General features: G+C 39.8%; 1 protein-coding gene across 3 annotated transcripts in view; it reads right to left on the minus strand.

Annotated features, from left to right (window-relative positions):
* The window catches only part of LOC115428600 (collagen alpha-1(XIV) chain-like), a 282,214-nt gene that overhangs the window by 139,142 nt on the left and 130,510 nt on the right, over positions 1-12,562 (minus strand). For all 3 annotated transcript variants that reach the window (XM_030147725.1, XM_030147724.1, XM_030147723.1), the window contains 2 exons: positions 12,014-12,140; positions 6,161-6,306 (listed from right to left, as the gene is read on the minus strand). In XM_030147725.1, the coding sequence (XP_030003585.1) occupies positions 6,161-6,306; positions 12,014-12,140 (273 nt within the window). The remainder of the gene's footprint in view (positions 1-6,160; positions 6,307-12,013; positions 12,141-12,562) is intronic.

Consider the following 12,562-nt stretch of genomic DNA (forward strand, 5'->3'; position numbering starts at 1 on the left):
CATCATTTAATGTCATTTTGTGCATTTAAACAGATAAAATGTGTGTTTGTCATTATTTACAGGTTATTCTGTTGTTTTTCGTTCATGTGGGTCTGACTGTGGAACCTGCTCCAGCTCAGGTTCCAGGTTTCTTTGGTTTTTCTGCTCTTTCGCAGTCGTACCCTACAGACAAACGCTGTCAGGTTGGGTTTCTGCGACTACAACACAAACACAGTCACATTTTCTCCGTCTTTGTGTGAAGGCAGCTCTAAATATTTAAAGCCGTTCCACACCGGGCGTCGATATCGTGTTGGTTTTTGGGAACCAGAACAAATCCACCTTTAGAACCAGATGCTTCGTCACTCACAGACGTGTGTTCAGACCTGAAACTTCATCTAATAATGAGAATAAATGTCTAATAATAAGTAAAAACATGTGACCATATCTGATCACAGCTGATTCTCCCCTGGGTCCAGGAGGTTGGCTGGATTATTTCAGAAACAGGAACAGTTTTGCTTCGGTGTGTCTGTACGTCAGCGTCGGTTCTAAGGGAATCAGTCCCAGCTGAATGTTTGAGGTCGTCAGCTTCTGTTCTACGTTAAACCGTGTTTTCATGACGTGGAACCGGCTCGACTCAACTCGACTTGGCCTTTTTGCGTTTCCATTACCATAAAGGACCTGGAATCTGGGACCTGGTACTAGTTTTTTGGTCTCACCTCCGCTGAGGTTCCAGGACTGGGGACCAGATACTAAAGGTGACACTGTGTAAACACTGCAGACCACTGATTGGTCAGAGTCATCTCTGTGCCCCGCCCTTTTACAAAAAACAGATGCAGAAGCTGACAGTAAATCTGTCAGTAGGTGAATCCACATGATGACCGTAAACTGTAAAACTACACCATGGTTTGTCCAGGAGGTTCAGACGGAAAATTTCAGCATGAGTTTGACGAGACGAGTGAGTTTATCAGCAACTCTGAGCAGATAACACGGAAGTAACGCACCGCATCGCTATGACGACCAGGTACTGTAAAGTGGGCAGTATCCTGGAATGGAAACCGTCTGGAATAGGACCTGGTACACATACGGGTTCCACAACGTGGTACCAGCTCGACTCGACTCTGGTACCAGGTCCTAGTCCAGGAACGAGAAAGTTGAGAGACGAAATGGGGGGCGTTAGTCTGTGTAGGTACCAGTATCAAGCAGCGTGTTACGTCCATGGCAAATCCAGTCACAAAGTGGTTTTTTTGTTTTGTTTTGTTTTTGGAGGGGGGGGGGGGGGGTCATGATGATGAAAAGGGGTGTTTGTTCAAAAAAGGTTGAGAAATACTGTTATAAACTATCAAAATATGGACCAATAGATGGAAAGGAACATTCATATTTTTTTAAAAAATTGTCAAAAATGTGACCAAATTTTGTCTCAAGGAAACTAAATTTTCTCAAGGAAATTAAATTTTGATAATGTTTGAAGAGGGCTTTTACAGGATTCAACAAGTCAAATTTAGTCTTTTCAAGACCTTTTTAAGACTACTTAAAACAGAATATAATGACCATTTCACAGCCGTACTGGCAAAATTTCGTGACTCCTAGAATTTAGAAAAACTCGTATCAACCAGGTCAAGAATGATCTTTTCTCCAATCAGGCATTATTCAGTTTCAACTTCCCCATGGTTACTTTTCACTTATGAGCCGTCCCTTAAAGTTCCTAAAGTCGTCTTTCTTGGGTGACGTGAGTGTGACTACGGCTGAATGTTCAGTGATCATTTCTGCAAAGTTAGCGATAACTGGTTCCTAATTTTAATATAAATTGTCAGGTTGGAATGGGTGGAACTGAGTCAACAAATGTTTTTTTGTTTTTTTGTTTTTTTTTTGCAGTTTGGACATTGAACAGACACATTTAAATACAACACAGCCAACAAGTTTATGGAAACAGAACTGAAGACTGACCAGCTCAAAGTTAATACCTTTAAAGACTTTTTTAAGGTGTAAATTCCAGACTTTTTAGACTTTTTAAGACCCAATGGGAACGCTAATGAAGAATTTGCTAACAAACATGATGATGAAGGACGATGAAGATGAAGACAGACAGAGCGCCTTCACAGTAGGTCATGGCCAATCAGATACTAAAAAGAGGAATGTGTCTGAAATAAAAGGATTCCAACCTTTTGGACAACAGTGCATGTTCACACTATGGCCTTTAATAGGAATAAGTAACTATTCACTATTCATAATAATACTAATAATAAGGCAGATGGTGCATGAATATGTGGAAATTAAACACGTCTTAACGTGAAACACGTCATATAACATATATACACAAATCAACTAGTCCACAGGTGTCAAACATAAGGCCCGTGGGCCAAAGGGTCCAATCTGGCCTCTCTGATGAGTTTGTAAAATGCAAGAATTACAAGAAAATAAAAATGAGAAATATAATACAAACAAAAAAAAAAAAAAAAAGATATTAAGAAGATAATAAATATAATGAGAATAAATTAAAAACATATAATAAGAAGATAATATGTTTCATTGTGTTTTTATCTTAGTATTTTATCTTTTCATTATGTTTTATTGCATTTATTTTACTGTACAGCACTTTTGAAACCTTTGTGTTTGTTTAAATTTGTGCTTTATAAATAAAAAAGAATGGGACATGGATTTTATAATAAATATTATGGGGGTCAAAATCATTTTAGTTCAGGTCAAGTGGGTCAGACCATTGAAATAATAACATAATGACCAATAAATAATCACAACTCCAAATTTTTCACTTTATTTTAGTGTAACAACAAATTAAATAACATTATGTTAACACTATCAAACTATCCTCTCACAAAAAATGTGAATAATCTGAACAAATCTGAACAGTCAACATTGTGCCTGTTACTAAATGTTTTGTGTCTTTGTAGATCCACTATGAGCTGAAAGTTGTAATGCATGTGTTAATGATAAACTGAGGTGTTAAAATTACACTTATTTTTCTTCAGACATCTGAGGTTGTTCATGTTATTCATGTTTTTAAGGAAAGTTTGACGAGGTAAACATTTTCACAATGTAATTTGACTTTTTTCCCTGTTATTATTTCACTGTTCTGGCCCACGTTAGATCCCATTGGGCTGAATGTGGCCCCTGAGCTAAAAACAGTTTGACTGCCCCGAACTAGTCCAATCCATTAAATGTACTGAACAGATTGAATTAATGTCCAACAGAAGTGCAGAGGGTTTCAGGAACTTTAAAGTGCAAATGTTTTTTTATTATCGCTTTAAAGTCAGGATGGACAAATCCTGCCCATGTAATCGCAGTCTGTTTTTATTCAAAAGTATTCAAATGTCACCTAGTGTTTAATATAAACTTCATGTATATTCTAAAAATAACCTCACATTTTGCCAACACTATAAAATAAAACCGCTTCCATTCGAGTGGTTAAAAAATCTGATCTGACCACTCTGTGTTTTCCTTCCAATTAAAAACCAAAGTTCAGAGAAAAAGCCACGCAGCCTCAATTTCTTTCCTGTTCATCATCTTTTCTTTTCATCATGTTTCTCATCTCCAACAGAGTCATGCATAAAGGATGATGTAGTCCACGTACGGGACAAACAGCCAAAGAAGAAGCACATGAAAGACAAATTCCACTTTGAAGTAAATGCAGCACAATCACAGCGGCGGCGATGGAGGTCGAGTTGAAAAGGTGTGGGATTGAAAAACTGTGAAAAACTGTGACCTGACCCTAAAGAAAACAAACTACAGCAGGACTAAAGCAGCGTTTAGCATTTAGCATCTGACCTAGCATAAAAATTAATATGTACAGAAACTACAGCAGGACTAAAGCAGCGTTTAGCATTTAGCATCTGACCTAGCATAAAAATTAATATGTACAGAAACTACAGAGGGACTAAAGCTGTGTTTAGCATTTAGCATCTGACTTAGCATAAAATAATAATACGTACAGAAACTACAGAAGGACTAAAGCAGCGTTTAGCATTTAGCATCTGACCTAGCATAAAAAAATAATACGTACAGAAACTACAGAAGTACTAAAGCAGCGTTTAGCATCTGACCTAGCATAAAAATAATAAATACACGAACCACAGAAAAATCAAAGCAGGTTTAGCATTTAGCATCTGACCTAGCATAAAAAATAATAAATACACAAACTACAGAAGGACTAAAGCAGCGTTTAGCATTTAGCATCTGACCTAGCATAAAAAATAATATGTACAGAAACTACAGAAGGACTAAGGCAGCGTTTAGCATTTAGCATCTGACCTAGCATAAAAAATAATATGTACAGAAACTACAGAAGGACTAAGGCAGCGTTTAGCATTTAGCATCTGACCTAGCATAAAAAATAATATGTACAGAAACTACAGAAGGACTAAGGCAGCGTTTAGCATTTAGCATCTGACCTAGCATAAAAAATAATATGTACAGAAACTACAGAAGGACTAAGGCAGCGTTTAGCATTTAGCATCTGACCTAGCATAAAAATAATATGTACAGAAACTACAGAAGGACTAAGGCAGCGTTTAGCATTTAGCATCTGACCTAGCATAAAAAATAATAAATACACATTAAAGCAGCGTCTGACTTTGACCCCAGATGTTGGTTCAAATGTGCCCAACTCCAGTCATACCCTAACCCTAACCCCAGTCATATCCTAAATTCTCTCTAATTCACAGGTGTCAAACATGTGGCCCAGGGGCCAAATCCGGCCCACCAAAGGGTCCAATCTGGCCTGTGGGATGAACTTTTAAAATGCAAATATTACACTGAAGATATGAACAATCAGTCTTATCTCATCTCATTGTTCATGGCAGCAGTCGTCCACTGGTGTTTGTGTGTGAATGTGGGTCTGTAAATCGTTCTGGACACATGACGGTGTAGAACATGAGTATAGAGGGAACGCACATCCATCACTTCCCCCCAGGCCACGCCCCTCTCAGTCAGACTGAGTGGCAAAAACAAACCGGCTCAACATGGCGGAGTATAGCAGTAACTACAGCCAGACCAGGAAAACTGTGGAATATCAGATGAAATTAAAGCCAACTGGACTGGACATGGATCCATCCAAGCTACCGAACAACCAGTGTTCTACCAACACTGATCTGGGACAGAAATCACCTATCCTGACATTTAGAAGAACCTGAGTTCAACGCCGGGAAAATCCCCAATGCAAAGGCTGAAAGCATCCAACAGACCCAGAGTTGTGTCCATCCTGGTCCTGGTTCATTAGAGGATTCCAGCTGGTGAGTGCTTTCATTCAACATACTATTGTTTCGGAGGTTTTGTGTCAGTGCAGACGGAGTTTGTTGGCGGTGATTTGGGCGGTAAAGGCCCAGCAGTAGTGCTCACAGTTCACTACTGATTTACTGGAGTTGAACCCTTAGTACTGACCCAAGTGAGTGGATGATCTACTGGTACTGTGGAGATTTAAGGAGAGTTCACATCAAATACTGGATCCAACACAGATCCAACAGCTGTGTGCTACAGTAGCCCCTTATGTGGAAAACTAGGTTAGCCTCAGTTTAAGCTAGTTTACAAATCATGTAGAGCACAAGGTTCACAATCACACGACTGAAGACACAAACGTTTCAGTTCTGAAATCTAGAACTAAATGACAGATGCTAACATGAAGAGCTTTACTAAGAAGGAACGTTAGCCAAAACCAGATGGAATTTAAGGATGAGTTTACACCAGAACACAGCACAAATGAACGTTAGCTGACACAGATCCAGGTTTGGTTGTCTGGATTCCAGTTCTTTCTCTGAATTGCAGCGACCCATCTGCTTCTTCTGTCTTTGGCTTTAGGTCGCCGCTAAAACGATAGCTCCCAGTGCTTTTAAACCTATTTGTGCGATCAATGGCACAACAGCTCCGCCCCATTTTTTAGATTGTTCTAAAGTTTTCGCAGTATTCAAGCCAAAGCCGTTACTCATCTGCCTCTTTCTGCCACTCGGTGGACGGAACCACAGTGACTTCCGCTAGCGGTGACGTCACGTGCAGACCCTCTATAGAAGTTCAGTCCATGACGGTGTAGAACATGAGTACAGAAGGTCAGTCCATGTACATTTTACCAGTTCACCTTCATGTCTTTTGCTGCTGATGCGTTCACTGACCTCTACACCCACTTCAGTCCTCCTGCTTTACCCTCCTCCTGGGGTCCTACTTCTACATCAGTTCTCACCTCCTTCTCGTCTGCGAGGTCTCCCTCCGTCAGCGGGGCGTACAGGATCATGTACCCAGAAGCCCCTGCGGCCGTCCTCCAGCGGACCCTCATGGTGTTATGGGTAATATCGAACAGCTCCAGGTCGTTGACCATGGGCAGGGCCACTGCGCCACAAAAAAACAGACGTAATGAGAACAGGACGGGACGAAGATCTCAGTCCGACATTTCACACAAGAAGTCGTGTAATAATCCTCTGTTCTGCAATAACAATGAAATATTGACTGAATATTTAAATACAAACGCACGAGTTTTATAGACTTTCCTAAACTATACATACTGTTAATATTGTGTCTAGTTTTATTCTATTCTGCTTTAGCTCTATAATACTATAACAGAATACTATCAGTTCTTCTACAGCTGTTACACAGTAGCTTGTTTAGTATCACATGAATTTAATTATTTAATGCATTCATTCATCAAACATGTGATCCACAGCCCCCTGGTGGAACCCAAAGGTACTGCAGGGGGAGTGGAACCAGACATATACAGTACAAAACACCAAGGTTCTAATAGTTTTGGATTTTTCATTCTAGTTTAGTTTGATTTAGTTTGGACTTTTTTTTTCTCTAATTCAGTTCGTTTTAATTTGTTTTTAGAGCAAGTTTGATAGTTTTTATTAGTTTTCATTGTTTCTAAATGCTTAGTTGTAGTTCAGTGGTCTCTTTTCTCTTCTTCTCTGTGGTCGTATTCAAATCAATCCCAGACAGGACTCTGCTGCTTTAGTCTCCATGTTTCCAGGTAGAGTGGGGACCAGAAGACGACTGGAAACCACAAGTGAACACAAGTGACGGAGCAAAAAGTGTCGTATGGAGACAGCACAGAAAACTGAGAGAGACAAATAAAATAGATTTCGTATCAATCCGACGTTGACAAAGACGAAAACGAAGGGAATTTTATCCATAATTTTTATCCGTTTTAGTTAGTTTTGGAAACACACAATACAGTTTCAGTTAGTTATGGTTTTTTTCTTTTAATTATAGTTTTTATTTATTTCAGTTAACGAAAATGTTTTTACAATTCTAGTTTTCGTCATTTCGACAATTTTTGTTAACGATAATAACCTTGCAGAGTACAAGTTGTAATATTATTATGGTTGAAGGTTTGTTATGTACGGCGACAACAGTGACTGCGATGATGACACTGACAACGGTGACGACAATGACGGTGAAGACTGTGGTGATGACGATGACGGTGATGACGATGACGGTGATGACGACGGTGATGACGACGACGATGATAACGACAATGGTGACGACGATGGTGATGACGACAGTGACGATGATGGTGACGACGACGATGGCGACGTCGATGGTGATGATGATGATGGTGACGATGATGGTGACGACAATGGCAATGACGACAATGATGACGGTGATGCCGATGACGATGATGACGGTGACGACGATGACGGTGACAACAACGATGATGGTGACGTCGATGGTGATGATGATGATGGTGATGATGATGGTGACGACGATGGCGATGACGACAACGACGATGGTGACGACGGTGACGACAGTGACGACGATGGTGACGACGGTGACGACGACGGCGATGACAACGACAATAGTGATGACGGCAACAACGCCGACGACAGTGATGGCAATCAGCCGTTGAGATAAACAGTAGAATCTGTAGACACTAGGGGTGTAAGACAATATCGGTTCTGCAATATATCGCGATATTTCATTTCACAATACTGTGTCGATATTAAAAAGTACTATTTTTAGGTATTTATTCAAACACAGATATTGTGGAGGTTCATTTTTGTTTTGTTTTTTATTATTTAACACTTTTTTTATTCAGTAATGTTCATTACTTTGTTGGGATTGAACTCAAATCCTGTTCTGATGTTAGTTGTGAACTAATAGAATCTGAACATTTGAACAGGATCTGAAACTGGAGTGTCTGTAAAACAGAATTTCAGTTTGAACATTTGGTGACAGAACATTAGATCCTGTTGGGATCAAATACAAATGTGTTTAGTATTTGTGCAGATTTCTGCTGGAATTCTGTTCTTCAAGGAAATAATCATTTAAGAAAAAAAGGAAAAACAAAAAATAGCTTTTTTTTTACAGTATCATGATATATCGTGATATATATTGTATCATAATCCTAGTATTGTGACTTGTATGGTATCACCAGATTCTTGCTGATACCCAGCCCTAGTCGACACAGACATTAAACCAGTGCATGGTGTGTGTGGACATGAATAAACTGAAGGTCATCTTCTCACACATCATTAATCCCATTTCCTTCAGCTGTTGCCGCTGGTGTCGGACTCACACCTCCTCCTCTATTAGTATTCTGCCTCCGTCGGCTCCGTCCGTCTCCTTAACTAGCGGGTCCTTCATAACCAGTGCTGGGCTAGAACGGCAGCCAGACCACATTAACTTTGGTCCAAGGTCGACGCTCCACTTAGCATTCACCGCCGTCCGACACCCAGGACTTCCCCGTCATTCATCAGTGAACACGGGAATGAAAAAGGCCCGGAAACCCAGGTAGGCCTCGGCCCAGATTCAGGCCTCGGGCAACACCGGCAGATTTAGAACTGGCCACAGGTGTCCTGGACCAGGACTGGAATGGATGATGGTGGAGGTGTGTATGTCACCATGGCCCACATTCAGAGGTTTGGACCAGAATAACACAGATCTGTTGTTTCTGAGGCTGCGTTCACACTGAAGGGAAATGTGGAACAAATCTGAGATTTATGTCCATATGTGACCTGGATCTGATCTGATACTGACAGTCTGAACAGCACTAATCTGACCCAGACCACTTTCATATGTGGTCCTAAATCTGACCCGGACCACTTTCATACGTGGTCCTAAATCTGACCCAGACCACTTTCATATGTGGTCCTGAATCTGATCCAGATCTGATATTTTCCAATGTGACTTCAGTCTCAATGTCCAGGTCGCATTTATCTGACTTTTACATCATTGAAATGCGACAAACGTCATAGTTGTGCATCCCTCAAAAACATGTTATTGACATCATGACATTTAAATGTTTAATTTATCTTTTCCAGATTTGATGTCATTGCAGTTTTTGTTTTCCTGCCCTAAAGCTTCCACAGGTGGGTTCAAATGACCCACATTCATTTATAATAGAATTCCAACTGAACCTGTGATTCATTCAACAGTCAAACCTAATGACTGACACACTAAATGGATGTGGACATGTGTTTTATAAATATATATATATATATATATATATATATATATATATATATATATATACATATATTTTTTTTTTTTTTTTTTTTTTTTTTAAAGGCTTAAAAATGTTAAAACAGGACAAATTATTTTTTTCTTTTCAAATGTGGAATCATTCTTTTGTGAACCAAAATAAAATACAAATTCTTACTTTTAAGTTGCAACTGATAGAAGTCGCATTTAATGTGGAATATCAACCAGCCAAGGTTATTATTGTTAACGACAACTAACGAAATGACGAAAACTAGAATTGTAAAAACATTTTCGTTAACTGAAATAAATAAAAACTATAATTAAAAGAAAAAAAAACCATAACTAACTGAAACTGTATTGTGTGTTTATAAAACTAACTAAAACAGATAAAAATTATGGATCAAATTCCCTTCGTTTTCGTCTTTGTCAATGTCGGATTGATACGAAATCAATTTATTTCACTCTAGCAATTTTCTGTGCTGTCACCATACGACACTTTTTGCTCCGTCACTTGTGTTCACTTGTGGTTTCCAGTCGTCTTCGGGTCCCCACTCTGCCTGGAAACATGGAGACTAAAGCAGCAGAGTCCTGTCTGGGATTGATTTGAATACGACCACAGAGAAGAAGAGAAAAGAGACCACTGAACTACAACTAAGCATTTAGAAAATAATGAAAACTATCAAACCTGCTCTAAAAATGAATTAAAATGAACTGAATTACAGAAAAAAAAGTCCAAACTAAATCAAACTAAACTAAAATGAAAAATCCAAAACTATTAGAACCTTGGAACCAACACACAAAAAAATCTGATTTCACCCAAAACTATGAATTGTGCGTTTGGAGCTGCTGTGTGAACGGAGCCGAGGACACAGATGTGTGTTTGTAAAAGAATCCCAGGTGTGTGTTTTCTGTTCAGGTCAGTGTTGAACAGGTTTTTATTCATTTATTTATTCGTCTAAATCTCATCCGCTCCACAGTTTCACAGACGGCGTCTGCTGGTGGCTGCAGTTTTTTCTCGTTGTGTTAATTGCTGTATTTGTTTTCCTCCTGTGAACAGACTCAGCGTGGCTTCACTTACTAATCAGCTTTAATAATCGACTGTCACATGATCAAAGCTGATCCAATAAACCCTGAACGTCAGTTTAACCACACCACAGTCTGTCAGATTTGAACAGATTAATGAGAAGATTAAAATAAACAGACCCATTATCTTCTTCTGTTTTTCAGAGGCTGTAATAACAGATAAACAGGTCTGAATTAGAAGAATCTGGAAACTGTTCCATGGACGTTTACAGCAGAAAACCTGCGTCTGTGACACCACACAGGACGAACTGATCGATTCAGAAGCATCAGAACACCATCAGTCTGTGCATCACTGCATCTGTTTTCATTTTGACATTCTGTGGTAAATCCAGCAGAACCTCCTGTAGTTTAATTCACCCCAGGACCATGTTTGTTTTGCGATTTGCTCATTTTATGAACTAATTTTCCCCATTGAAATGAATAGAAATATAGTTAAATCCATTCCAACCCAGAAAAACCACCCAAAAACCAGGGGAAAAAAAACCACCCCAAAATTAGAAAAAAACATAAAAAAAACCCAACACAAAAAACATTAAAAAAAAAAAAACATCCAAAAACCAAATAACCCAAACCCCCCCAAAAATCACACCTAAAAAACACTCAAACTCCCCAAAAAATAACCCCCCCAAAAAATGTTAAAATCTCCCCCAAAAAAACCACCAAAAACCACAAAAAACACCCAACAGCCACCCAAAAAACCATCCATAAAAGCCAATCAAAAACATACAAAAACCTCACCAAACATACCCCCCCAAAAAACAGAAACCCCCCCCCCCAAAAAAAAAACAAAATTAGAAAAAACATTCAAAAAAACCCAAAAAACATTCAAAAACATCCAAAAACCAAAAAACCCCAAACCCCCTCCCAAAAAAATCACACCCAAAAACCACCCAACAACCATCAAAAAAACACCCAAAAAAACAATAAAAAACATACAAAAACCCCACCAAAAAACAATAAAAAACATACAAAAACCCCACCAAAAAAACAATAAAAAACATACAAAAACCCCACCAAAAAAACAATAAAAAACATACAAAAACCCCACCAAAAAAACAATAAAAAACATCCCCCAAAAAACACCAAAAACCACAGAAACCCACTAAAAAACATCAAAAATCCCCCCAAAACCTCCCAAAAATATTTTAAGGGTTTTTAAAAATGAACCAGTGCAGTTTGAAATGAACTAACAGTTCCTGAGGAGAATCTCCCTTCAGTAAAACATCAGGTCATTTTCTTCCTGTCGTTTTCTCTCCTCACTTGGTTTGTTCTTTCTTCTTCTGTCTGCTCTTATAGGTGGTTTCATTCTAAACTTATCCAGATAAATCTGTTTTATTCTGCTTTTTCAAAGGTTCCAGACTGTTGTCATTAAATCAAACAGCTGCACAAACTCATCTTCATTCGTCTGGATGGTTTTTCAGACTCGTTCTTCAGTGGACTCATACTGGACTCGTTCTATGGTGGACTCCAGTGGACTCGTTCTACCCGGTTCTACTACATCAGAACCCTCTGGTCTGGACCGGTTCCGTTCACTTACGTGTGGTGGCGCTTCCTCTCAGGGCTTCGCTGGCCGAGCTGCGGTAAACGGCGAACAGCGCCACCTGGTATTCGGTCACAGAGTTCAGGTAGTTCAACTCCACACTGTTCTGCGAGCCCGGGACCACCTGAAACACAGACCACATACCAGTCAGACCGGGTCCACCTGAAACACAGACCACATACCAGTCAGACCGGGTCCACCTGAAACACACACCACATACCAGTCAGACCGGGTCCACCTGAAACACACACCACATACCAGTCAGACCGGGTCCACCTGAAACACACACCACATACCAGTCAGACCGGGTCCACCTGAAACACAGACCATGTACCAGTCAGACCGGGTCCACCTGAAACACAGACCATGTACCAGTCAGACCGGGTCCACCTGAAACACACACCACATACCAGTCAGACCGGGTCCACCTGAAACACACACCACATACCAGTCAGACCGGGTCCACCTGAAACACACACCACATACCAGTCAGACCGGGTCCACCTGAAACACAGACCATGTACCAGTCAGACCGGGTCCACCTGA

Source organism: Sphaeramia orbicularis, chromosome 11 (assembly GCF_902148855.1).
Source record: "Sphaeramia orbicularis chromosome 11, fSphaOr1.1, whole genome shotgun sequence".
Taxonomy (NCBI): domain Eukaryota; kingdom Metazoa; phylum Chordata; class Actinopteri; order Kurtiformes; family Apogonidae; genus Sphaeramia; species Sphaeramia orbicularis.